General features: G+C 42.9%; 1 protein-coding gene across 1 annotated transcript; it reads left to right on the top strand.

Annotated features, from left to right (window-relative positions):
- Positions 1-91: 91 nt before the first annotated feature.
- On the top strand, positions 92-23,629 carry Parl (presenilin associated rhomboid like). The gene is made up of 10 exons (XM_021184734.2): positions 92-258; positions 4,211-4,406; positions 4,807-4,947; positions 9,442-9,490; positions 14,866-14,961; positions 15,784-15,933; positions 17,010-17,080; positions 20,476-20,577; positions 20,681-20,778; positions 23,364-23,629. Exons 1-10 carry the CDS (start codon positions 140-142, stop codon positions 23,473-23,475), a joined length of 1,134 nt encoding a protein of 377 aa, XP_021040393.1. The 5' UTR covers positions 92-139; the 3' UTR covers positions 23,476-23,629.
- The last annotated feature ends 879 nt before the right edge of the window (positions 23,630-24,508 follow it).

Here is a 24,508-nt window from a genome sequence, read left to right as displayed (position 1 = left end):
CGGCCTCCAGGTGGCGCTCTAGGCCGCTCCTCCGCGCTGTGTGGCTTTTTTTTTTTTTTTTTTTTCCTTCTTCGCCCCGGAAGTGATTTCCAGGCCGGGGTTAGTGAGGTCGGGCCATGGTGGGGCAGAGGTTGGGAAGATGGCGTTGCAAGGTTGGGTACAGCGAGGCTGGCGCTGCGGTCCGGCGTGGGCGCCTCCCTTGGGTGGCGGCTACCGGGAGCTCTCTGCGACCCAGGCCCCGCGGCTGCTTGGACGCAGGTAATGGCCGCCGCTTCCAGCTTCCCGGGTTTCCCTTGAGCTGGGGTCGTGCGCATCCTAGGGGGGAGGTAGCCGTGTGGGGCTCCGGCTTTCCATTGTTTACGAGGTCTTTGCTAAAGCTGCCTCCTCCCCGCCGAGCTTTTCCTTGGTCCTCCTTTCCCTACTGGCTCTGGGTGCCGAGCCGCGAGAGGTGTCTGGCTGAGCCCGGCCCGGTTCTCCGGACCGGCGGTGTCCTTCCTAGTAGTTCCGAGGGACGTGATGGAAGGGGGAACTTCTGAGCGTTAATCGCATGTCCGGCTCATATTCTTGAAAGGGCTGTACTGCTGTAGGAAGCACGTGGCCTTTCCGGCCGGATCTTACATGAAGTGTAATAGAAGAGAAATTCCATTAACAGTTGAATTAATACTGACGTTGAAACTTAGTCCGAAGATGTCAACTTTGCAACTTCTACCTAATTGATGGTACCATACACAGCAAGGGGTCTGAGGGCTTTATAAACGTGTGAGCTAGCCAGAGATGATAAGATTGAACGTGGCGAAGGCACCACCTGATTTTAAAATTCACCCGAGGTGGGCACAGGTCTGTAATCTCATCTCTCAGTAGTCTGAGTCAGGAGGATGGCGAGTTGGAGCCAAGCTGGGAAAGACTGAATTATAAATAAATAAATAAATAGCACCTGGACTATATGTAGATTAATTTCCCAGGTGCCACCCAAAATCAGAATTTTGGAAAGTGGCAAAAGCGGAAAAACCTGCTTCCCAAGTGAAGCTTATTAACATCTGTGGAAAAGTTGCATACGGTATAGCTTACTGGCTAACGTTTAAAATCAGGCATTGATTTTAAACAGCTTGGTGTGGTCAGACTTGCTTGTAAGCAGGGTTAGGAGTTCAAGGCTAGTCTGGGCAGCAGAAGACTGAAAAAAGAAAGAAAGAAAGAAAAAAGTCTTAAACAGGTGGAACTGGAGAGGTTCCTTGGGGGTAACAAGATTTCTGTGATTCTGTTGATTTGCTGTAATAGTTTCGGGGAAAAGGCAGCAAAAGAAGTGGACACTTCATCTATGAGGAACCTCTGCGAACAGCTCGTTGGTAGGGTGCTTGTCTCTAGTAACAGCACAAAACTTGTCAACACAGTTTAGCCTACCTATCATGGTGACTCAGGCTAGAAATCCCAGCACTTGGGATCTGGATTAGGAGTAGGAGCCAGACTGTCAGGCCATCATGGATTACTTGAGGTCCTGTCTAACCCTCCCCTCAATACATGTGGTATTAAAGATTTATATGGAAACTTTGAAACGGACATTCTTAATCTTGTGGTTATGGGAGAAGATGGCATTAGATGAGAATGTGGGTGAGCCTGACGTGGCTTTGCTCTTGTCTCCACATGTATGAACTTAAGGGAATGGGAGTTACTTTCTTTGTAATCATTAGTCTGTTTTGAGCCGCTGTGGGTCTAAATTAGCATGAAGAATGAGCCAGGCCTTGTGGCTCTAAAGAGGTCCCAACATTTGCATTTTGTAAACACTTTATTTGGTGATACAAAGGCTTTTACAAACACAAAGTCCCAAGGCACCTGCCAGCCCAAACGCGTTTCTCCCTTTACAGGAGTTGTAAGATTTTATGATATGGTTAAGTTTAGGCCGCTGCACTCCTGTCCTTCAGGATTCTTGTCTAGCAAGAGAAATCATTAGTACTGGGTTACAAGTTTAGTTCTGTATAGTGAATGCCTTCTGATGGTGATCATTTGGTTTAGTTCAGTGTGAACTCATCACTTTATTTATTAGACCTACTTTGGCTACTTTAAACTCTTCCTGGGCTTCGTGAGCTCTTAGCTCAGCACTCAAGATTCTCTGCTCTTACAGAGGACCTGGGTTTGATGCCCAGTTTCCACATGGTTGCTTACAACTGTCTGGAACCCAGTTCCAGGGGCTAAAGCACTCTTAAGGCCTCTGCTAGCACCAGGCACACATGTAGTGCACAAACATACATATAGGCAAAACCTCCATATACACAAAATTAAACACTCTTGGGGCTGGAGACACGGCTCAGTGGTTAAGAGCACTTAGTATTCTTCTAGAGGACCTAGGTTCAATACCTAGCACTGAAATGATGGTTCACAATTGCCTGTAATTCCAGGCCTAGAAATCTGTTACCCTCTTTGGGCCTCCAAGGCATCAGACACATGAGTTGCACAGACATACATGTAGACAAAGCATCCATACATATAAGGAATTGAATTTAAAAAAAGAATAAAGCTTTAAAAAAGAAAAAAATTACTTAGGAATGCATTTGGCTATAAAACTGATGACTAGATAAGTGGGAATTATTTTTTTCTAAGATGTTTTGAGGGAAGAAGTGACTGCTGTCTTTGTACTCTACTCCAAAATGCCAGGGTTTAAGTGTAAACTCCTTGACCTTTATCTTGGCTTTAAAGATAACTGTTTTAGCTTTAGATATTACATCCTAGTCAAGCCAGAAAGATAGAGGTGTGTGTGTGTCTGAGTGAGACGGGGTAGGGGAGTGGGGTTGGGGGTGGGTGGGGAGGGGGTGGTGGAGAGGCAGGCCAGTGATATGAGATATTACCATACAGAAGGCTAGAAAACAAGGATATTTCTTTCCTAGCCACTAAGAAAAAGTAGACAAGGGGAAAGGATTAATAGCATTTGGGATTGACTGTTCAATGGTGTTTGCTTCTCAGACTGCTGATGTCATTGAAGGGAGTTCAGCACTATTTACTGTTTGCCTTGACATTGATTGAATAAGTGGATAATCTTCTGAAACTAAGTTGTTAAATGTAATCCAGACATGAAGGAAGGGATTAGATTAGAAAGGGAAGCTTTTTTGTTTATTTATTTTGAGACAGGGACTTACCAAGGTCAGTCTAACCTCTAACTTGATAGTGTCCTGCTTCTTTCCTTCTCTTAAGGGCTGGGGTGTATGCTACCATATCTGGTTTGTGCTGAGCTGGGATTGAGCCCAGGGCTGCCTGCATTTAGTCCAGTGTTCTACTGACTTAAATCTCAATTCCCTCACCTTATTTTTCTCTCTTTTTCTTCTTTTTTGAGACCGAACCTTCCCGTGTAGCCTGGGCTCACTATTTTAGCCTCCTGTTTAGGGTGTAATGAGAATATCACAAGGGGAAAGTGTACTTCAAGAACTTGCATGGATTGAGTTTTCTTGGAGTGCATGTCTACTACTAAGGAGTTCAGGAACAGAAGGATCAGAGTGAAGGGTCAGATTGACGAGTGGAACACTCAGACTCAGCTGGGATGGGGGCTGTGATCCACACTGCCAAATGATTTGAGAAGGCCAAGCTGTAAGGACTCAAACAAGAAGATCCCTTTTGAAGACTTCCTTAAAACAGTGAAATCCATCACTTACAACTATCAATACTTACATCATACTTACATCACTTACAACTATCAATACTTACATCATACTTACATCACTTACAACTATCAATACTTGTCAAAGGAAATAGTTAGAGTTGCAAGGACAACACATTTAAATGTTTCTTTTGGAATCTGGTCAAAATTCAGACAAAACAAGGTTATTTTATTGTTACTGAAGCTGTCAGTGCATGGGTGCAATAGGTAGAAGGAGAGACCTCCACAGTGTGGAATGTTGGTTTGAGGGCACACACAATAAATAGAAACAAAAAGAAACATTTTACTATTTATGTAGTCTTTTTCCCTGTGGAGAATCAAGGTATCTTTTTCTGATTGATACAAAGTAATAAATAGCCCATGGTGCACTCTCTGGACTACTGTAGTTTGGGTCGCATTCTTCCCAGGAAGGTTAAGGATACCTTCTTGAGATTAGGAGTCTTGGCTCTTGTTGGAGTGTTAGGAAATCACGTGACATGGTGATGACTCTGGCCAAGTGCAGGTTCCTAGGGACTCTTGTGTAGAAGAAGATGCAGTGTTTCTAATCAGATGCTTACCTACCCTCCACAGGTTTAACTTGTTTGTTCAGCAAAAATGTGGATTTAGAAAAGCACCCAGGAAGGTTGAACCTCGAAGATCAGACACAGGGTCCAGTGGAGAAGCATATAAGAGAAGTGCCTTGATCCCGCCTCTGGAAGAAACAGTCTTTTACCCTTCCCCCTATCCTATAAGAACTCTCATGAAGCCCTTTTTCTTCACCATTGGGGTAAGAGCTCAGGCCACTGCTATTTCCGTAGCTTGTTGCTAGCACTGCAGTCAAGTAATGCCGGGGGCAGGTTCTGGTGGTGGAAGGAGAGGGTGGGGCTCAGTGGGACTTGGAAGCTGGCTGTATGAGTTCAGATTAAAGAATAAATTGAATAATTGCTTTCAGAATTTGGCTCCATTGCTTCAGTTCTGAGGACGGTGTTTATGGGCTTCCTTTTTCATAGAGTATTTCAAGTGGTACCAAATTGGTATTTTTTGTTTTCTCTGGAGATTTGTTGCTGGAAACAGGCCTCTGAATGCTTAATGTTATTATAAAGCAACACAGTAGGTTTTACCATGCTAGGTGAAATCTTATCTGAGAAATGTATTTCCCTTTCAAATTACTTAAATATTTTCTCTAGTTCACAGGCTGTGCATTTGGCTCAGCTGCTATTTGGCAGTATGAATCACTGAAATCCAGGGTCCAGAGTTACTTTGATGGCATAAAAGCTGACTGGTTGGATAGCATACGGCCACAAAAGGAGGGAAACCTCAGAAAGGAGGTAAGAAGAAACCCTGCTTCCTTTATTCTAGCTAACCACAAAAGTCTAATTAATTAGAAAATAGTCTTTTTTATTTATTTGTAAACTTTTATTATTATGTATGTGGAGTGAGCACCATCACATTCACATGGAGGTCAGAGAATGTTTTTATTGTAAATGCAGAGTCTCATTCTGCAGTCCTGACTGGCCTGGAACTCAGAGATCCACCCACCTCTGCCTCTCAAGTGCTGTAAATAAAGGCATTGCCACCATGCCCAGCTGAAGAGCAGATTGTTATAGTGGGTTCTGGGGGTCCACTAGCTTACATAGCAAGTGTCTCACTGAGGTCTAGCCTTACTTAGTGGCAGCATTCCATCCATAGATGTGAGGTTGATGACATTCTCCTTTTGTGTCCTGGAGGCACGATGGGCGTTTACAATGCATGTATGGACACCATGAGAGGTTTGTCCTTCTGCCCACATGTGTCAGACTCACCGTAGTGAGTTGTTATAAAGGTTTGGGGCCCTTTCCTAGCTCTATTAGAGGAGCCAGTGTTCACTTTCTTCACCTTGCTGAGTTAGTTTAGAATAGGATCACAGGGATTAAAAGATGTGTGTGTGTGTGTGTGTATGTGTGTGTATGTGTGTGTATGTGTGTGTGTGTATGTGTGTGTGTGTATGGTTATGCACACTTGTGGACCTTATAGACAGCCATTAAATGGACTTTAGAAGGTTGCCCAGTGAAGTGACACAGGGTTTATGAACTGGTAAATTCCTATTGCATTATATTCTAACTGTTCAGGGATACAGTGTGAGAAAGAGATGCAAATTCATAGTTGCATTTACTTTGTATAAAAACTGGCCTCCTTTTCTCTTAACTGAGTTTTTTTGTTTTTTTTTAAGATTTATTTATTTATTTATTATATGTAAGTACACTGTAGCTGTCTTGAGGGCATCAGATTTCATTATGCATGGTTGTGAGCCACCATGTGGTTGCTGAGATTTGAACTCAGGACCTTTGGAAGAGCAGTTGGCACTCTTAACCACTGAGCCATCTCTCCAGCCCAACTGAGTTCTTAAAAACATTCTACACACACAATGTTTTCACCTATTCATACATACTGAGTACTGAGGCCATGGGTTAACATACAAATTATTTTTTTTCAGTGTGTGTGGTTGTTTTGCCTGCACGTGTATCTGTGCACGGTATATATGTGGTGCCCTCAGAAGCCAAAAAAAGGTGTTGGATTATCTGGAACTTGAGTTGCAGATGATTATGACCCACTCTGTAGATGCTGGGAGTTGAAACCTGGTCCTTGGAAAGAGCAGTGCTTCTAAATGCTGAGCCATCTCTCCAACTCCCAAAAGATTTCTTTTTATTTATGTGTGATGTCACATATTTGGTGCCTGAGGAGGCTTGAGGGGAGGGCATTGCCCCTTCTGGAGCTGGAGTTACAGAGGGTTGTGAGCACAACTGACATGAATGCTGGGAACTGGATGCAAGTCCAGCAAGTTACTTTACTGCTGAGCCGTGTCTCAGTCTTTAAAATGCTGAAAGGGTTATAAGTGATTTTATATAAAACTTTAATCCAAAAGTAGATTTCTTTTAGTAATAGTTAAGTAAATGGTAGGTTATGGTATTTAAAATCTATGTCCATTAAAGAAAATCAAGCAATTATGAGTATAGTATGGAAGATGATGTCCTAGCCTGACATGGTGGCATGGGCCTTTGTCCCTGCTACTTGGAGATTTCTGAGTCCAGGAATTTGAGGAAAGCCTTAGCAACAGCAAGCTCTTAGTTAATATTTAAAAAAAAGCAGGTTCTTAGAAACCAATTTGTACCTCTGTACATACAGCGCTGAGAACTCACAGTGACAGTTGCAGAAGTGGGATCTCATACTACTAATGTGTCATTACTTGTTAGTCTTGAATGCCTTTCCAAGTGAAAGCCAGGTTCCATTTCATAATTGAAATTGTTTTTGAGACCTTGACTTTGTGGTGTGGACAAGGATGACCTTTAACTTGTAATCCTCCTGCCTCCACTTCCCGAGAGTTGGGCTTACAGGTGTGAACTAGCACACTGGTTTCCTTGTGTTGGATGGAACCTGGGATTGTGTGTGTCGGGCACATCAGCAGCCCTAGATGAGTTTTTACTTTTAACCATCTTAAGCATGGGAGACTTGAGGCGGAGAAGTAGAGAGGACAGTCTAATGAAGCCCATTATTGTGCACCCTGAGCAGTTCCAGGTCTATTTTTCATATCTCTTCTCTGCCCTTACGAGATTATTGCAAACAAGCCATAGACATGTCTGATCCCTAAATATTTCAAAGTGCATTCTGAAAATGTAAGATCTGGACCGAGTAATATTACTGCATTTAAAACATGGCTGCAGGGGGCTGGTGAGATGGCTCAGTGGTTAAGAGCGCCGACTGCTCTTACAAAGGTCCCAAGTTCAAATCCCAGCAACCACATGGTGGCTCACAACCATCCATAACAAAATCTGATGCCCTCTTCTGGAGTGTCTGAAGACAGCTACAGTGTACTTACATATAATAAATAAATGAATCTTTTAAAAAAAAAAAAAGGTAGAAGCTTTTCATTTTAAAAAAAATAAAAAAATAAAAAATAAAAATAAAACATGGCTGCAGGCACAGTGGCAGAGGCAGGTGATCTGTGAGTTTCAGGGCAGCTAGGGCTCTACAGTGATCCTCCTCTCCCCTTACCTCCCCGCCCCCACTCCCGCCCCCCAAAAAAAGAAAGGGAAGAAGAAGGAAAAGGTGGCAATTTTAGTGAAAAGTATAATTAGAAGCTTATTTTTGAAGATTTATTTTATGTGTATGAATGCCTTGTCTGCCTGTATGTGTATATATCGTATGCATGCCTGACACGCACAGAAGTCAGAATAGGTCACTGGATCCCCTTGAACCCGAGTTGCAGATGGTTGTGAGCCACCACGTGAGTTGTGAGAATTGAACCCAGGTACTCTGTAAGAGCAGCCGGCGTTGCTGACCACTAAGCACCTTCCCAGCGCCTTCTCTGTTTTGAGATGAGTTTTGCCATGTTGCTCAGGTCTTCCACCAGCTCCTAGGCCCAAGCATTTCTCTTGCCTTTGCCTCTTGAATGACTAGGACTTCAGCATGCCTGGCACTCTAGTTGTAAATGTTTCCTGGGTTTTTTGTTTGTTTGTTTGTTTGTTTGTTTGTTTTAAGATATGTATCTTCGTGTTAAGGTATATATCTTGTGGGTATGTGTATGAGCACACATGAGAATATGAGTGTATGCGCACATGCACGCGTGGGTGGCAGAGGACAGAAGTAGGTGTTAGATCGCTTGGAACGTGTTATAAAGGTCTTGGGATCTGAACTCTAGGTTTCATAGTTGTGAAGCAAGTGCTCTCAGCCCCTGAGCCATCTCTCCAGCTCCCTTGTTAGAATCTTTTATTATTATTTTTAAATTAAATTTTGTTTTGTTTTAGATAGGGTCCCTCTGTGTAGTCCAGGTTGTCCTGCAACTTGCTATGTAGACCACATTGACCTGAAACTCTGAGATCTTCTTGGGTCTGCTTCCTTCATGCTGGGATTAAAGCCTTGTGCTACCACACCCTGTTCTTAGAATTTTAAACTCAATATGACTACCACTTGGTACCTGCTACATCTTGTAGTGTGACAATTGTGCTTCACTGTTGGTCTCATGACAATACTGCTAGCTATCCTTTATTATCTCATTCTGACAGAATCTGGAACAAGTGTCTGAGCGATGGTTCTGTGGAGAGTGTCTGAGTATGAAGCATGCCTTTTAGCAATAGAGGCGCCAGTGCAGACCTAAGCGTGTCTATGTGAGTGCTGCTCAGAGCCCCAGCTGTCTGAGGACAGCAGGCAGTATACCCTTGACCCCAATCATTACATCTTTGCAGTTTCATGCCTTTCAGCACATTCTATCATTCAGTTCTCACTTTCATGGTGAGCAGGATGTTCTCCTACTGCGTGTGGCTTTGGCCTTTTTCAGTGTTTAGTTCCTTGTCCCTGTGGTTCCTCGTTTATATGCACGCTCATCACTAGGAAATTCAGCCTTTTCAGTAGAAGTGATGTCAAACTGAAAATTATGTGTGAACCAGAAGGGAGATAATGACAATTAGATGCAGTTAGTTACTGAGCAAGGACAGTAAACTTTCTAAAATTAATAAAAGATCATGGTGCTCAGGGGACACGAAATTAACATTGTTAAGAAGTTTCCAGCTCCTCAGATTAAAACTCAGAAACAAGTGCTGTGCTGTGGCAGATGGCATCATAGTGGCCAATAAATTTGGGTTGATAGGTTCTTGGTCACAGCCACGATTACTTTAAAGAATTCTGAAGATTATATGCAAGAAAGGTATTTTGTTTAGTAGATAATTCTTTTTTATATAGATAATTCTTATTATTAAATAGTTTCAGTCCTTAAAAAAAAAAAGACAAGCTTTCCCCCTGAGTCTGAACTATGTCACATAGAGTCATATGCAATTTTCCTTCTGTTTTAGATTAACAAGTGGTGGAATAGCCTAAGTGATGGCCAGCGGACTGTGACAGGTTTGTGTTAGCTTACACGTTTTAGCCATTCAAGGGAAGAGAAATCAAACCAAAAGGTACAGTATGTCACAGGCAATGGCTTTCATACCGTGCTTACTGGTGGCTTAGAAGACAGGGAATCTTTGTACCTACATGCCTACACGATAGTATAAAATAGTGTGGAACTGGGCACAATGGCTCACATCTATAATAGGAGCCCGAAGAGTTTAAGGCCAGTCTGTGTTATAGCGAGGCAAAGCAAAGGTCTGCGAAGACAACAAAAGAGTGTGGCATAAATATTTCAAGATGTCCTGGATCAGTTTTCGAGTTTGCATAGAACACATTATTGACCAAATAAATAGTTCATGGGTCATTGATATTTATCCCATTTAAGAAGATGAAGGAATGCTGGAATACAGTTTAGTTTGATAGAGTACTTGCCTAGCAAGGCCCTGGGTTCAACAGAAGCACTGCACAGACTTGGCAAAGTGTCATGTATATACCTGTAATTCTAGCACTTCGGAGGTGGAGGCAGCTAGATCAGAAGTTTAGTGGTACATGACAAGTTTGAAGCCAGCCTGGAATATAGAAAACTAAACAAGCCAAAGGAGACATTGCTCAAGTGTGCGCCAGGGTCTCTGTACTTTCCACGCTGGGTACAGGGCATTTGTCTCTATTTTGTAGATGAGGAGACTCCTCTAGAGAAAGAACTTTTCTCTCCGCTTTTATTGTTTGAAAATTTTATTCATGTGTATAATGTGTGAAAAGAACCTTTTGAAGTCAAACGGTAGTAGAATAGAAGTGAGTTTTAACCCAAGTCCACGTTACTGCCTAGCAAACCATGTTCAGAAGGTTCCCTTAAATGTGAATGTGAGTCAAGTAGTCCATGCCACCGTGGTGATTTTACTTTGTTCTTTTTTTTTCTCCCCCAATTTGAGGGACAAAGAGACAGAATCTATAGCCCAGGCCATCCCGGAACAGATCTGCTTGCCCCTGCCTCCTGAGGGCTGGGACTGAAGGTGTGCAAAGACAGATCTGAGTTCTCAAAGCAACAGTTTCATAGTATTTGATGGATTTGGAAGCTCTGTAAGGTGACATAAATAGTAAACATGATTTCTAGAGAGCAGCTAGATGCTGCTTACTCTCAAACAGGGCAGACTTACTTACTGGTATACTGTTTCCTTTAACTCCCTTGGTAGATAAAGGGTGGGATTTTTTTTTTTCCCCATTTGGACCGCTTTTCCTAAATGTAGGCTTAACTTTTTCTTACATTTTAGAACCGGATGTCGTCTCCAAGCTTAGGATTGACATTGCTTTCCTTAGAAATGCTTTTGTTCTCCTGAATTCATTGCCAATTTTTAATAACGCCTACTTACTGCCTTGACGGCAAATGTGAGCACTAATTAACACTCACAGTTCTACTTTTTCATGTTTTTTATTTTATCTTTACACTTTCTCAGCATGAGGATTACAGATGTGTACTGTCACATCTGGTTTTTTATGTGGGTGTTGGTGATCTGAATTCAGTCCTTTGCTGCATGAGCAGTTTACAATTAAGCAATCCCCTCAGCCCCCTTAAATGAGTCATTTGTCATGAAGAATATTGTAGTATAGAAAGCAATTATAACATACTCAGCACAACCTGAGTATAAAGCACTCTGAATGACGTAACGGGATGGTCACCAGATAAGTGGAGTAGCTACATGATTTTGGAAAAACTGAGGAAGTGGTCTTTGAGCTGTCTGCTATCACCTGACACTTACGAGTGTTTCTAGCTTTACAACATTTGGAATGTAAATTAGTTAACTTTGTACCCAGAATTTAAAAATACATATATTTATTTTATGTGTATCTTGAGTGTATGTGTAAGCACCATGTGTGCAAGAGCTCTTGTATGTCAGTCAGAAGAGGACAGTTACAGGCAGTTATGAGCCACCATGTGAGTGCCAGGAACCAAACCCAGAGCTTATAGATTTACTTTCTTTCCTGGGATTATTAATGTTCTGATGGGTATATGTGTGGTATTTATTTTCATTTTTGTGTTTTTAAAGAACTTGACAAATTCTGGCCTAGAGATTTTTTTTTTTTTTTTTTTTTTTTGGTTTTTCGAGACAGGGTTTCTCTGTGTAGCCCTGGATGTCCTGGAACTCACTCTGTAGACCAGGCTGTCCTCGAACTCAGAAATCCGCCTGCCTCTGCCTCCCAAGTGCTGGGATTAAAGACGTGCGCCACCACGCCCGGCTCTGGCCTAGAGATTTTTAAGCTGTCTGAGACCTTTGGCTTGTGTTACTGACACACGGGAGCAGAAGCATAGAAGCACTGGTACGCTCAAGGTTTATGACTGAACGCAGGCTCTTGGGTTGGCAGGATGTCAGATAAGGCAAGTCTAGACAGTGAGTTGTTTGCAAAGTATTTGCCTTCTGAGTTCAGAGAAGTTTCTCTGTGCTGCTTTAATCCTAGATGTAGACAGGAGCAGATGGCGAGGAAGCTGCACTGTGTCCCATGTCTAGAGGTAGAGAGTCTGTGTTGGAGAAGGACTCGTCTCAGGCTGTTCTTGAAAAGCCACTTTTTAAGGGTAGAGTAGAAAGAGAGCTCCTTTTACATGTTTTCTTTGCTTTGGAATGTATCGTTGTTGTTGTTACTGTTATTATTTTAAATAGGGTCTTATGATGCAGCATAGGCTGCCTGGAACTTGTAGCTGTTGTCCTGCACCTGACTCCCAAGAGCTAGGATTGTGTGTGAAATACCATACCTCTTTGGAAGTTTTCTTGCTCTTATTCAGAAATATTTCCCTAGACTTCAAGTTGCTTAGGGAAAAAAGTGTGTGCATATATGTATATGTATGTATGTATGTATGTATGTGTATACATATACATATATGTATGTGTGTGTGTACACACACACACACAAATATGGGGGCGAGACAGAGGTTGACGTCAAACCTCTTGCTCAGTTGCTCTCCACCTGAAGACAGGTTCTCTCACTGGAGATCACTATCCTGTCTTCTGTCTCCATCTGAGGGGTCCACGAGGCATCATAGGTGCGCACTACTTTCTTATGCTCTTTTCTTTTAAACATGATTCTAAGGCTCTGACTCGGGTCCTCATGCTTGTGCTTTACTAGATAGCAAGCGCTTTACTGACCGAGCCATCTCTGAGCCCAGGAAAAAGGTATTATGTATCCTTTTGGTGTTTGTGAGGTAATGGAGAAGCCTAAAGCAGCTTTCTTCCATTAGACTTGACCCTGCCGCTTTCTCATTCTGCTCTTGGGGGCCCTAAACTAGCCCCAAGGAGAGTATTGCTCCTGGCTCTCCAGGGAGCCTGACAGACTTTCCCAGGTGCTGTTGTTTGAGTGTGAAATATCACTCATGGGCTTCTGTGTTTGTCCCAAGCAGGTGGTGCTGCTCTTTAGGGAGGCTATGGAACCTTTAGGAGGAGCCTTGATGGAGGAAGTCATCACTTGGGGGGGGGCTTTGCCTCCCTGTTTTGGGTTTGTCCACTAGTGTTTTTCTATGTTCTCGTCTTAGTTTAACACTTTTTTCCAATCTCAGTTGTGCGGTGGAAGACAGGTTTCTCTGGGTTTCCTCTTGAGTCCTCTATCACTTTGCCACTATGTGAGATCAGTGACTCCTGAACCTGCCACCTTGCTGACCCTGAGTTCAATCATTTGGCTGCTGTAGACATGCATATTTAGCACTAACTGGATTGTTAGAGTGGAGTTAGTTGGAGGCTCCTTCAGGTAGGATGTACTGGGTAGATAAGATCACCCCCAAAATGGGATCCTGTGCTTAGCTGTTGAAGTGGATTGTAAATCTTAAGTATACGGAAAAAAGCAAAATAGATTAAAGGTCTCTAAATCAGTTCATGCCTTTTTTGTTTTGTTTTTCAAGATAGGGTTTCTCTTTGTAGAACAGGCTGGCCTGAAACCCAAGAGATCCAACTACTTCTGCCTTCCAAGTTCTGGGATTAAATAAGGTTTAGTCCATGTATCTTTAATTCACTATTTAGAAGTATAAAATTTAGTGGTCCCCTAAGTTTATGGATCCATCGGATCCTAAAATAGGAAGACCCACTCTGACTGTGTGCATCACCATCTTGTGAGCTCAGGTCCTGAACTGAAAAAAAAAAAGGGAAGAAGGCAAGCAAGCTGAGTCTAGAACCCATCACTTTATGCTTCTGCTTGTGGGTGCTATGTGACCAGCCACCTCACTGCCACCATGTCTTCCCTGCCATGATAGACTCAAACTTGGAGTCACAATAAACCCAACCTCCCTTACGTTGCTTTTTGACTAGTTTTCTTGTCACATCTTGGTTTTGATATCAAGAGTAGAACTGGTTGTTTGAAATGAATTGAAAAATGTTCTTTGGGGTGGGGCAGAGTTTTGAGAAGAGGATCTTCAAAGATATTTTATTGTTTTGCTTTGTCTTCTTTGAGACAAAGTTTCATGTTCTCAAGGCTGGCCTACAATTCACTCTGTTTATTAGGATGAGCTTGTGTCCCCGATCCTCCTGCCTCTATTTCTGAGTTGGTATTATCAAACAATAATTATGGATCTGATTATTTACTGAGAAGAGTAAACTGTTCAGAAGGAGGAAAATACTGATCTGGGTGACGAAAGTTCCTGAGCTGGGGAGGTGAGTGAGTGTGTAAAGATGCTAGCAGTGGCACACGCCTTTAATCCCAGTACTCGGAGGCAGAGGCAGGTGGATTTCTGAGTTCGAGGCCAGCCTGGTCTACAAAGTGAGTTCCAGGACAGCCAGGGCTATACAGAGAAACCCTGTCTCGAAAAACCAAAAAAAAAAAAAAAAAAAAAAGATGCTAGCCTCAGTACAGTGGTGTGGCACACACCTTTAATCCCAGCACTCAGGCAGAGGCAGACAGGTATACAGAGCAAGTTCCAGGACAGCCAGGGCTGTTACACAGAGGAACCCTGTCTCAAAACACCAAAATAGAAAGATGCTAGCCTCCCAATCCTTAGTTCAATCCCAGAAACCATGGGAAAAACTGGCAAATGGCTGGATGCAGTAGCACTCCCATAGCAAGATGGGAGGTGGAGACAGGACAATTGCCTGAAGCTTGCAGGCCAGCCAGCCTGGAGCACACAATCCAACAGCAATAGCAAGGAAGGCAAGAATGACTCCGACAGTTGTATATGTGGCACCATAAATAACAAACCTTTAAAAAGAAAGCCGCCTCTTAGAAGAGAGTGCAGCTGTCCACACATCCTCCGACTTCCTGCTAGGTGGCAGTTTGGACACAATGCTATGCTAGCACTGCTTTCCCCATCTTCTGTCCCTTACCAAATACGTAGTGCGTTCATGTAACTGGCAGGAGAAGGTCAGGTGGACTTGACTTTCGTGCCTCTTATTTCCGTGTCCTTCAATTCTGTTTTGTAGGCATCATAGCTGCAAATGCCCTCGTCTTCTGCTTGTGGAGAGTGCCGTCCCTGCATCGAACCATGATCAGATACTTTACATCCAACCCAGCATCCAGTAAGTCTCCGTTGTGGGAACAAATAATGTGAAAAGTGGGCTTTGCCTTAGTTAGAGTGTACAGAAGTGAGTTGTTTGTCGGGAATTACGAGCAGAGTACAAAGGTGAAGCCTGCAAGGACAAGAACCTCGTCTCCCTCTGTTGCAATTCCCAGATGCCTGAAAGGCACTTTACACATACATAGTAGAGGTTTTTCTTTTTTAACAAATTAAGGTCTGGGCGGGGCGTGGTGATGTAACCTTTTCTTAGTACTTGGGAAACAGTGTGAGGCCAGCCTGGTCTACATAGAGCATTCCAGGACAGATGGGGCCAGCCTGGTCTACATAGAGCATTCCTGGACAGATGACTCAGCAAGTAAGAACATTGGCTGCTTTTCCAGAGGACCCAGATTTATTCCCAACAGCACATGGTGCTTCATAACTGCCTATAACCTTAGTTCCAGGTTATCCATTACCCGCTTTGGCCTCCTTGGGTACCAGGCAAACTCAGACATACAAGCAGGCAAGCAAAGCACCCAGTAAATTAAAAAAATTTTTTTAAGTTAAGGTCTATAATCTATAATCACTGCAAGCCTATTTTTTGAGGAGAGTATTACATGTAATTTTGTGTCTATAATTGAAATAATTAGCTAGTTACTAAGTAGAAACATTTGTTAAGGTAGTTTTTTATCCTTTGAAATACGCTCTGGTAAGCCATCTTATTTAAGCTTTAACCAACCTTTTGGATTCTTATGTTCGATTTAATAACAATAATCAGACAAGTTTAAAACAAAGCGTAATGGTCGTGTGTTGTATGTTTACCAGGTACTTTCTTCTCTTGTAGAGGTCCTCTGTTCTCCAATGTTGCTGTCAACGTTCAGTCATTTCTCCTTATTCCACATGGCAGCAAATATGTATGTTTTGTGGAGCTTCTCATCTAGCATCGTGAACATTCTGGGTCAGGAGCAGTTTGTGGCGGTGTATCTGTCTGCAGGTAATAAATAGCTTTCCCCTGAGGATGGAGGAAGTATAGGACCCAGTTCCCTGCAGAAGGGATGAGGGTTGATCGTAGTAGAAGTCTGTGCAGAGCTGTACACATCACATCCTCAGGATGAACTTGTTTATCAAGTTGTGTGTAGAGAAGAGCATCACAGATCAGTGGACTCTGTTCCTTCTCAGTTTCTTCTCTGATAGATTCCCACTCATTACTTGAGTATGCTTTGTTATAATTTAGTAAAGGAGAGATTCCGGAATAGAGTACTGTTTAAACAACATTTTAATCTCACTGGACCTTGGTTTTTTTAGTTCAGACAAATCATCTTATAGATTGATGGTTTCCAGACTTCCAGCTATCTTAGCCATCTGGCTCATTTCCCCAGTGTGCTTAGTTGATAGAAAGCTGGAGATGAGCTGTTAGAGTGAGTGCTAAAGATACAGCTCCATGGTGTGAAGCCCTTACCTAGCACACAAAAAATTTTGGGTTGAATCCCTGCCACCAAAAAACTAGTTCTAATGATATGGAAGCCAACAGGACCTAATGGGCCCCTGATGTCTGCAGTTAGCCCAGATTGTTGCGAGGTAGCTGATAAATGTGGGTACTGGCTGCTGTGATTAGGAGAATGGTAACTCAAGGTAAAGTGAATACCCAGAGTCACTCAGTGTAACGAGGGTGGGGTCTTGGAGAGGGCACAGCATCCAGGATATTGCACTGTAAATCAGCTGAAGGGCTAGCAGGGCTTAGTTCATGCTGATACCCTTAGATTGATCCCAGTGTAACCTTACACTATTGCTAAGCATAGCCTGTAAGCTGAATGAAAATTCAGGAGGCTGAGACGGGAGGTTAGCAAGCCTGAGGTACAAAGTAAGACGCTATCTAAAGAAGAGAAGCAAACCAGGTACTGTTAAACTGTGGAGTGGAGACTAAAATACAGAAACTCGGGTCTGGGGTACAGTACAATAGAAAAGGGCTGGCCTAGTGTACAGAAGGCCTTAGGCTCAATCCCTAGTACATCTAAAAGGGGAAAAAAAGCTTTTTATACTTAAATTGTTGAAATGTGGCTTATTTCATAGGTGTTATTTCCAATTTTGTCAGTTATGTGTGTAAAGTTGCCACAGGAAGATATGGACCTTCACTTGGTGCAGTAAGTACTTCTAATGTAAATAGTTTCTGATTTAATGTTCAATTTCATTGTGATTGATTATGCTTATAAGGAAGTTTCAAATGAATACAGATTCCATATACTTTCACCCTGTTGTCCGTGTCTTATAGAGTCAGTGCAACAGTAAACTTACACATTTGTAACGCTGAAAACTTTAGACGTTTTATTTTAGGATTGTTGCTGTGCACGCATGTGTAGGTGCTCCATGGTGCGTGTGTGCGTGTGTGTGTGTATGTATAGAGCTGAGTATAACCTGGTGTGACTGGTTCTTTCTTTATATTTTGTTTTGTTGTTTGTCCCTTTGAGACATGGTCTGACTATATATCCCTGGCTGGCCTGGAACTCACAGAGAGAGAGAGATCTGTCTGCCTCTGCCTCTGTAAAGGTGTGTGCCACCACCACCTGGCAAGATGCTTGCCCTGAAATCTTGAGATGTATCCATATTGCTGTGTATACCAATCATTTATTCCAATATGGGTGTTGTGGCTCCTGTAATCCTAGCTACTCAGAAAATACAGTGAGAAGACTGAATTTGAGGCAAGGCTGAGCTACTTAGTGAGACTTCATCTCAAAATAAAGAAATAAAAAGTATTTCTCTTGTGAGCGTTAAGTCCAATCTATGGACTTAACTATTCAGTAAATGATGCACACTTGAGTTGTCTGTTATTTTAAAAAAGCAAAAACAGATTGTGGTAGACATGTTGATACGTGCCTTTAATACCAGTACAAGGGAGGCAGAGGAAGTAGATCTTTGTGGATTCTAGGCCAGCCTGGTGTACATAGTGAGTTCCAGGTCAGTGCGGGCTACATCTACTTAGTGAGACCCAGTCCCAAACAATGGAACAAACCAACAAGTGCTGTGGACATTGTGTGTACGGCCCTTGCTGTGGACTCATGCTTTCATTTCTCAGAGTTGAATGGCCAGACCATATGGTGCTTATGGCACTGTTTAAGAACCTATAGACTGGCAGGGGCACATCGACAGGAGTATTCTGTACTTTCGTGCCAGAAGAGTATGAGAGCCCCAGTCTCCATGTTCTAGAGTAGCTGGCATTTTTGTTTTTTCAATAGCTGGTCATGTTAATGATTTTGTGCTTGTTCTCATGCATCATCTTTGAAGTATATTTTGCTCATTAGCATTTTAATTGAATTTGTTAACACATTTTTGATATATTCTGGGTACAAGCGCTTTGTCAGGGTGTTGTTTGAGAGATGTAGCTACCTTGAACTCTTCATCCTATTTCCTCTACCTCTATTATAGACATGTGCCACCTTGCTTGGCTTTTATCTGAATTTTTTTCTTTCTTTTTTCTTTTATCTTAATTTTGATCTGTAAAATACGTGTGCACTTGGGCCCACATCTGCCATGGTGTGTGCACGTGGACGACTTTGGAGTTGGTTCTCTTTTCTACGTTGGGTTCTGGGGACTAGATTAGGTCATTAGACTTTTAATGGGAAGTGCTTCCACAGGCTGAGACCTTGTCATCCTCAAGAATAGCTCTCTTGTATTGTGGCTCTTTTGGGTGTTGTGTTTGTAAGTACTTCAACATGTTCTTTCTAGAAACACAAATATCTTTACATACCCTATAGCACCATTCAGCGTAGTTTATAGTTCATATTTCAATTATGCAAGTTGTCCCAGTAATGTTCCCTTGAAGCTCAAGAAGCAAATCAGTTGTTGTGGTATTTTTTTGACTTTTAAAAGCTGCCACATTCCCATAGATTATCTTTGATTTTCACGCCACCAGTGGTTTTGAACCAAACAGGAGAGTTATTATGGTTTTTGGGTTGTTTGTTGTTGTTTTGTTTGTTTGTTTTTCTTAAGATTCAGTCAGTTGGTCTGTCTTGAGTGGGAGTGTTAGATGGTGTCCTCAGTGCTAGGATTACAGGTACATGGTGTCTGTGTGTCCTTTTTTTTGTGGTGAATATGTCAACTCTTGTCCAACTTTTATACTATGTTTCTCTTTTAAAATTAGCATATAATGTGTGAGAAGATGTTTTTAGACTATGAAAACTGCATGTTCATTAACCCTCTGCCATGCACTCTGTTGGGATCTGTTATCTTGGTTATTCTAGCTTGTTGGGTTTTCCTGTGATGCTTGTTGCAGGGGTAATGTATATCACAGCAGTGTCTTCCCTAACCATGCCTCCCTCTTCACAGCTCAGATCAGCACTGGTGGCACTGTTGGCTCTAGACCATAAGTGGGTTTTTACCATGCTGGCTTTTTTCTGTGCTGAGACATTACACTGCAGACTCCTTCAATTTGTCACAATGGCCATCTTTCCTGACCTGATACTTGAAATGAGTGTAGAGTGTCTCCTTGTCCTTTATTCCTTTAATAGACAGCTTTGTCTCCGCTGTGAACTTCCTCAGAAGACAATAGTGCGAGGCTTGCATGCTGTTTTCACCTTGCTCTCTGCACTGCACCTGCGTTCTTTGTGGTCCTCTGCCAAGCTGTGCAGCTCACTTCCTGTCTCCTATTCTGCTTGGCTGGAGTCTGACCTGAGCTGGATATAGCTATGCCCTGAGCCTGGGATTTCTTGTGCTACCTTGGCACACAACATCTTTGCTTCTGATCTCGGAGTTGCTTGTTTTTACTTAGATGTCTCTCCTGTGTCATACTATAAGCTCCAGGAAGGTGGGAACTGTTTCTGCACCCCTAGTATATAATACCATGCCTGCCTGCTATGTTAGAATTCAAATATTTGAATGAATGTGTATCATGAGAGTTAACGCCAGATAGGACATATGATTGAGGTTTTGATATATTTTCAGATAATTTCAGATAAATTAAAAATTTGATTAGCTTGAGAGGGTTTTTTTTGGTATATTCCAGAAAAAATATCTCACAGCTATTATAAATTTAAATAGGAAGAAAAAAGCTGTTCCATAGTTTTTTTGAACTGGTTAGGGAGCTGGTAGAAACAGTCCTCCTTCTTCCTTCCTTCCTTCCTTCCTTTTTATTATGATTTTTATTTTATGTGTGTTGATGTTTTGCCTCCTTGTATGTTTGTGTAAGGATGTCCCTTTCCCTGGAACTGGAGTTGCAGATAGCTGAAGCTGCCATGTGGGTGCTGGGAACTGAACCTGGGTCCTCTGGAAGAGCAGGCAGTACTCAGCATGTTTAACTAGACACTCATATACTCATTATGATATATTTTATTTTTTTGTAGCGAGAGCTTAGTCTGTTTCCAGGGAGTATTTGCAGTATTATGTGACAGCCTGGGTCCCTTTCTCTGATACTGTGCACATTCGCAGTGCAAAGTTTTGAAGATTTATGCTCCTCTCCAGCTGTGGAGTGCATCAGGTGCTCAGAGCCTAGGCAGCCCTCCTCATGCTTTGTGCCGTCCTGGTCACTGTGTTTATTCCCCTGCAGTCGGGAGCAATCATGACTGTGCTTGCAGCTGTCTGCACCAAGATCCCGGAGGGGAGGCTCGCTATCATCTTCCTCCCCGTCTTCACCTTCACAGCGGGCAATGTGAGTATCCGGCTGAAGTTCATACATGACTGAAATATTGCCCTTAAATTGGAAGTAGAGGATTGAAATTGTACCATTTCTGTTTTTTCTTCCTGGCTTCTAGGCCTTAAAAGCCATCATTGCCATGGATACAGCTGGGATGATCCTGGGATGGAAATTTTTTGATCATGCAGCCCATCTTGGGGGAGCTCTCTTTGGAATGTAAGTTTGAGTGTAACCGGTTGCCGAACTGTTTACCCTGCCCACTGCCCCGCCAGTCCCATCTGACTGGTGGTGTTCTTAGCTGGTGGAGCCATTTCTCTCCTGGGACTGCGTGTGTGGGAGAACACAGTAGGTCTGGATAGAGACTGTTGTAGGACCATGTTCCAGACCGATGCTTACTGGGTATCTGTTGCATGCAAGTACCAGGATAGGTACCTTAGGTTCCTGTTTGATGATAGAAACTGAGTCTTGGGAATGACGATGGCTCTGATGTAGTAGAACAAAAATTTAAATATGAACCTACAGCTTCTTTTTGCAGCATACTAAATGCACTTCTGTTGTGCTTCAGGAAATTGGTTTTTGCCCAAATTTAAATAGAATAGAAGGTGGTTCTGCAGTGTGCCCTAGGTGGAGCCGAGTGCTGCTGTGTTCCCATGAGTAAAGACTAGCTTGTGCATGCTCTAACTCTTGCTATGCAGCACATTATAAGCAGTCAGAGACACTGGGCCTAGAAAAGTAGTTGTGCTTTGTGAATTCTAAATCTGTTTGTGCTCACCACGTATTCTCGGAGCATTTGTCTATGTAGCTCCTTCCTGACCTCTATTCTCGTGCCTCTGCTTCCTGAGTGTTAGGGTTGCAGATGTGCATCACTGTGTCCAGCTCTCATGAGCAGACTTATCTGTATTCAGGAATTAAAATTCTAGCATAAGTCAAGCCCTTTTAAAGATGTACATTTGTATATTGTTGTAGTGTTAAAGCATTATACTGCTCTTTTGGTACCAATGTAAGGTAGAACACTTTTCACGGTGTATGTCTTTGTACCACATTCATTACCAGCGGCCACAGGAGGGCATCAGATCCCCTGGAACTGGAGTTTCATATTATTGTGGGGTTGTTTCATATTGGTGTGGGTATTGATGCTAAGAACGGAACCCTGGTGTCCTTAAAGAGCACCACGTACTCTTAGTCTCCTGAGCCACCTCCAGCCCCTTAAATCTTTCATACCCTTTGTTTGTTTGTTTTTGAGATATGGCTGGCCTAGATCTCAGTATGTAGACCAGGCTAGCCTCAAACTCACAGACATTCACCTGCTCCTGCTCCCGCTTTCCGCCTCTGCTGGGGTTAAAATCATGGTCATCATGCTATTCTCTTAATATTAAAATTAGGTGTCTAGGAAGAGATGAGGTCAGTCAGTGTGGCGTCTGTCTCTGGGAACGTGACGGCTGTTTGGGAAGTGAGTATGAAAATGAAGATCTCAGAGTAGGCGCTTTCCTAGGCGGCCATTCTCACCATCCCAAGACTCCAGGAGCCCGTGCTCTTTCCCTGGAGGAGCTGGCTGGAGAGGCCCTAAATTAACTGCACAGCCTTGCTGTGTTGGTTAAGTCACATGCTTCCAGTCGGCAGTGCCACTCAGCACTGGGGGGCGTCCCTGCATGCTTCGTTGAGTGCAGCAGTTAGAGCACAGGAATCTCAGGTTTGCGTTCCGCTCATAATTAGGTGATTCCTAGTCAGGCTGTATTGTTAAACCTCTCACCCTCACTGTCCATTCATTGCCGTAGGCAGGTGGAAATAGCAGGAGGTATATACCATTATAGTCCTTGTTAGCAAGTTCCACACCTGACATTTCTTCTTATTTATAGTAAACAAAGAAACAAAAAGTCTGTACCTTGATCAGACTTTGATTGACACATGGAAACTATTAGCATATTGAGCAAATTCTTTTGTTTGTACTTGTTTTTCTCAAGTTAGGTAGATGTGGTTGTTTCTGCCTTTACTCCCAGCTCTTTGGAGGCAGAATTGACATGAGTGTCCAGCCAATGGGCTGGGCTACATTGGGAAAACGTGTTACATAAATAAATAAGTAAACAAGGCAAGGTTAGCTTACAGTGAGTGAAAAAGTTACATTGTAGGGCTGTGAGTGGGTCTTTGGGTAAAGGTATTTTCCACAAAGCCTCACAAACTTAGTTCAATTCCTGGGACCTATGTGATGTCCTCAGATCTCCACACACTGACTGTGGTACTTGTGCCTCCTCCCCAAGACATAAATAAAATGTAAAGAAAAATATTTAACTGTGTAAAGCTGCCTCATAGTTCCAAATGCCCACTCAGGACCAGCTTGCTTTTATTCTTCATATATCACAAGTACCAAAGCTTCATATCAAATTACCTGTTTTATTCAATTGTACGGCGTGACTGTGGCATTTTATTTGAAGTGTCAACTTGGGGCTGGAGAGATGACTCAGCAGTTAAGAGCACTGGTAGCTCTTCCAGGACCCAAGTTTCCAGCCTGCACCAGCATAGCAGCTCACAACTGTCTAGCTCCAGTTACACGGGGGATCCAATGCCCTCTTCTGCTTCCTACTGTCACTGCACACACATGACACACAGACATTCATGTAGGCAAGACACCCATTCACATAAAGCAAACATTCTTTTTAATGAAGAAAAGCAGTTGAAGGATCAGCTTGGTACTATAATGGTGTGAAGTTTGCATGACCTCACAAGTGAGGTCCCATTGTTTGAACATTGGACAAAGAATATTTGTCCAATAATTTGTCCAACAAAGAATATTTGTCTTTCTCCAGATGGTATATCACGTATGGACATGAACTCATTTGGAAGAACAGGGAGCCTCTAGTGAAAATCTGGCACGAAATAAGGACTAATGGCCCCAAGAAAGGAGGTGGCTCTAAGTGAAGCAGAGCTGGCCAGTATGATGGTGCATCTGATCCTTGCTCTTTGGAAAGTCTCAGCATCGGCCACCCCAGTGATTTAAATGTCCTCAGTACATGTCTCCTTAGCAAATTATGGCAAAGTTGTGAAATAAATGTTTATATCTCTAGTTTGTAAACAGTGTTTGTTCCTTCAGAGTTCTGCTGCTCTCTGGTGCTTGTTTTGTTAAATCTGACATTCTTCAAGTCAGGAGGGACCCTTAGAGACCTGATGGGGTTCTGGAGGAGCCTTGCTATTATTCCTGACCTGGCATATGCTTAGCATTGGTTCTGACTTTCCTCTTCAACTGTTGCACAGGAAAAAGTTGAGGGCAGCTTCTCTCTGACATAGTCTGAAGTAACAGCTGCCACACTTCTAAACATTTCCCTAACTGGCTTCTCTGGCAGTGAGCGGCACATCCAGAAACAAGTTTTAGGATTTACTTTCTAGGTCAAAGTTGCAGCTAAGGTAAGAGAAGAGGTGGCTTGGAAGATGGCTCAGCCAGAAGAGTGCCTGCCATGAAGGCACAAGGACGTGAGATTGGTGCCTAGCACCCGCATAACAACCCATGCTAGTCGCACACACCTGCAATCCCAGTGTATGGACCAGGTGGCTGGTGGTGGAGAGATGAATCCCTGGGGCTCATTGGCTGTAAAGATGAGCCAGTTTCAGTGAGAGACCCTGTCTCAAAAGGAATAAGCATAAAATGATAGGGGAGACACTAAGTGCTCTCTCCTCTGGCCTCTGTACATGTATAGGAGTGTCCCTGGGTATGAACACACCACCACACAAAATAAGATGGGGAGCAATTGAAAACACCTGTCTTCTACTTCTGGTCTCCACATGTATGCACATGCATGTACATGTTGTAGGATATTTGCTCACAATACTGAATCTCAAGATTCTGTTGTTTACTGGAAAAACCTGTTTCTAGTTGTGTCAGCTCAGCCCATAACTGTGAGTGTTCGCTGATTCGCCCGCGAATGAGGACACCACACACAATAGGGTTCTTCTGCAG

Source organism: Mus caroli, chromosome 16 (genome assembly GCF_900094665.2).
Source record: "Mus caroli chromosome 16, CAROLI_EIJ_v1.1, whole genome shotgun sequence".
NCBI classification, from domain to species: Eukaryota; Metazoa; Chordata; class Mammalia; order Rodentia; family Muridae; genus Mus; species Mus caroli.
Note: the sequence above shows the minus strand (reverse complement) of the source record. Positions and strands in the feature narration are given on the sequence as shown.

What these genes read in the sequence shown, in the direction of transcription:
- Parl (XM_021184734.2), top strand. Translation starts at nt 140, where the DNA reads ATGGCGTTGCAAGGTTGGGTACAGCGAGGCTGGCGCTGCGGTCCGGCG. An exon ending in CCGCGGCTGCTTGGACGCAG is followed by an intron (nt 259 to 4,210) that starts GTAATGGCCGCC and finishes TACCCTCCACAG; the next exon opens with GTTTAACTTGTTTGTTCAGC. An exon ending in TACATCCAACCCAGCATCCA is followed by an intron (nt 14,962 to 15,783) that starts GTAAGTCTCCGT and finishes CTTCTCTTGTAG; the next exon opens with AGGTCCTCTGTTCTCCAATG.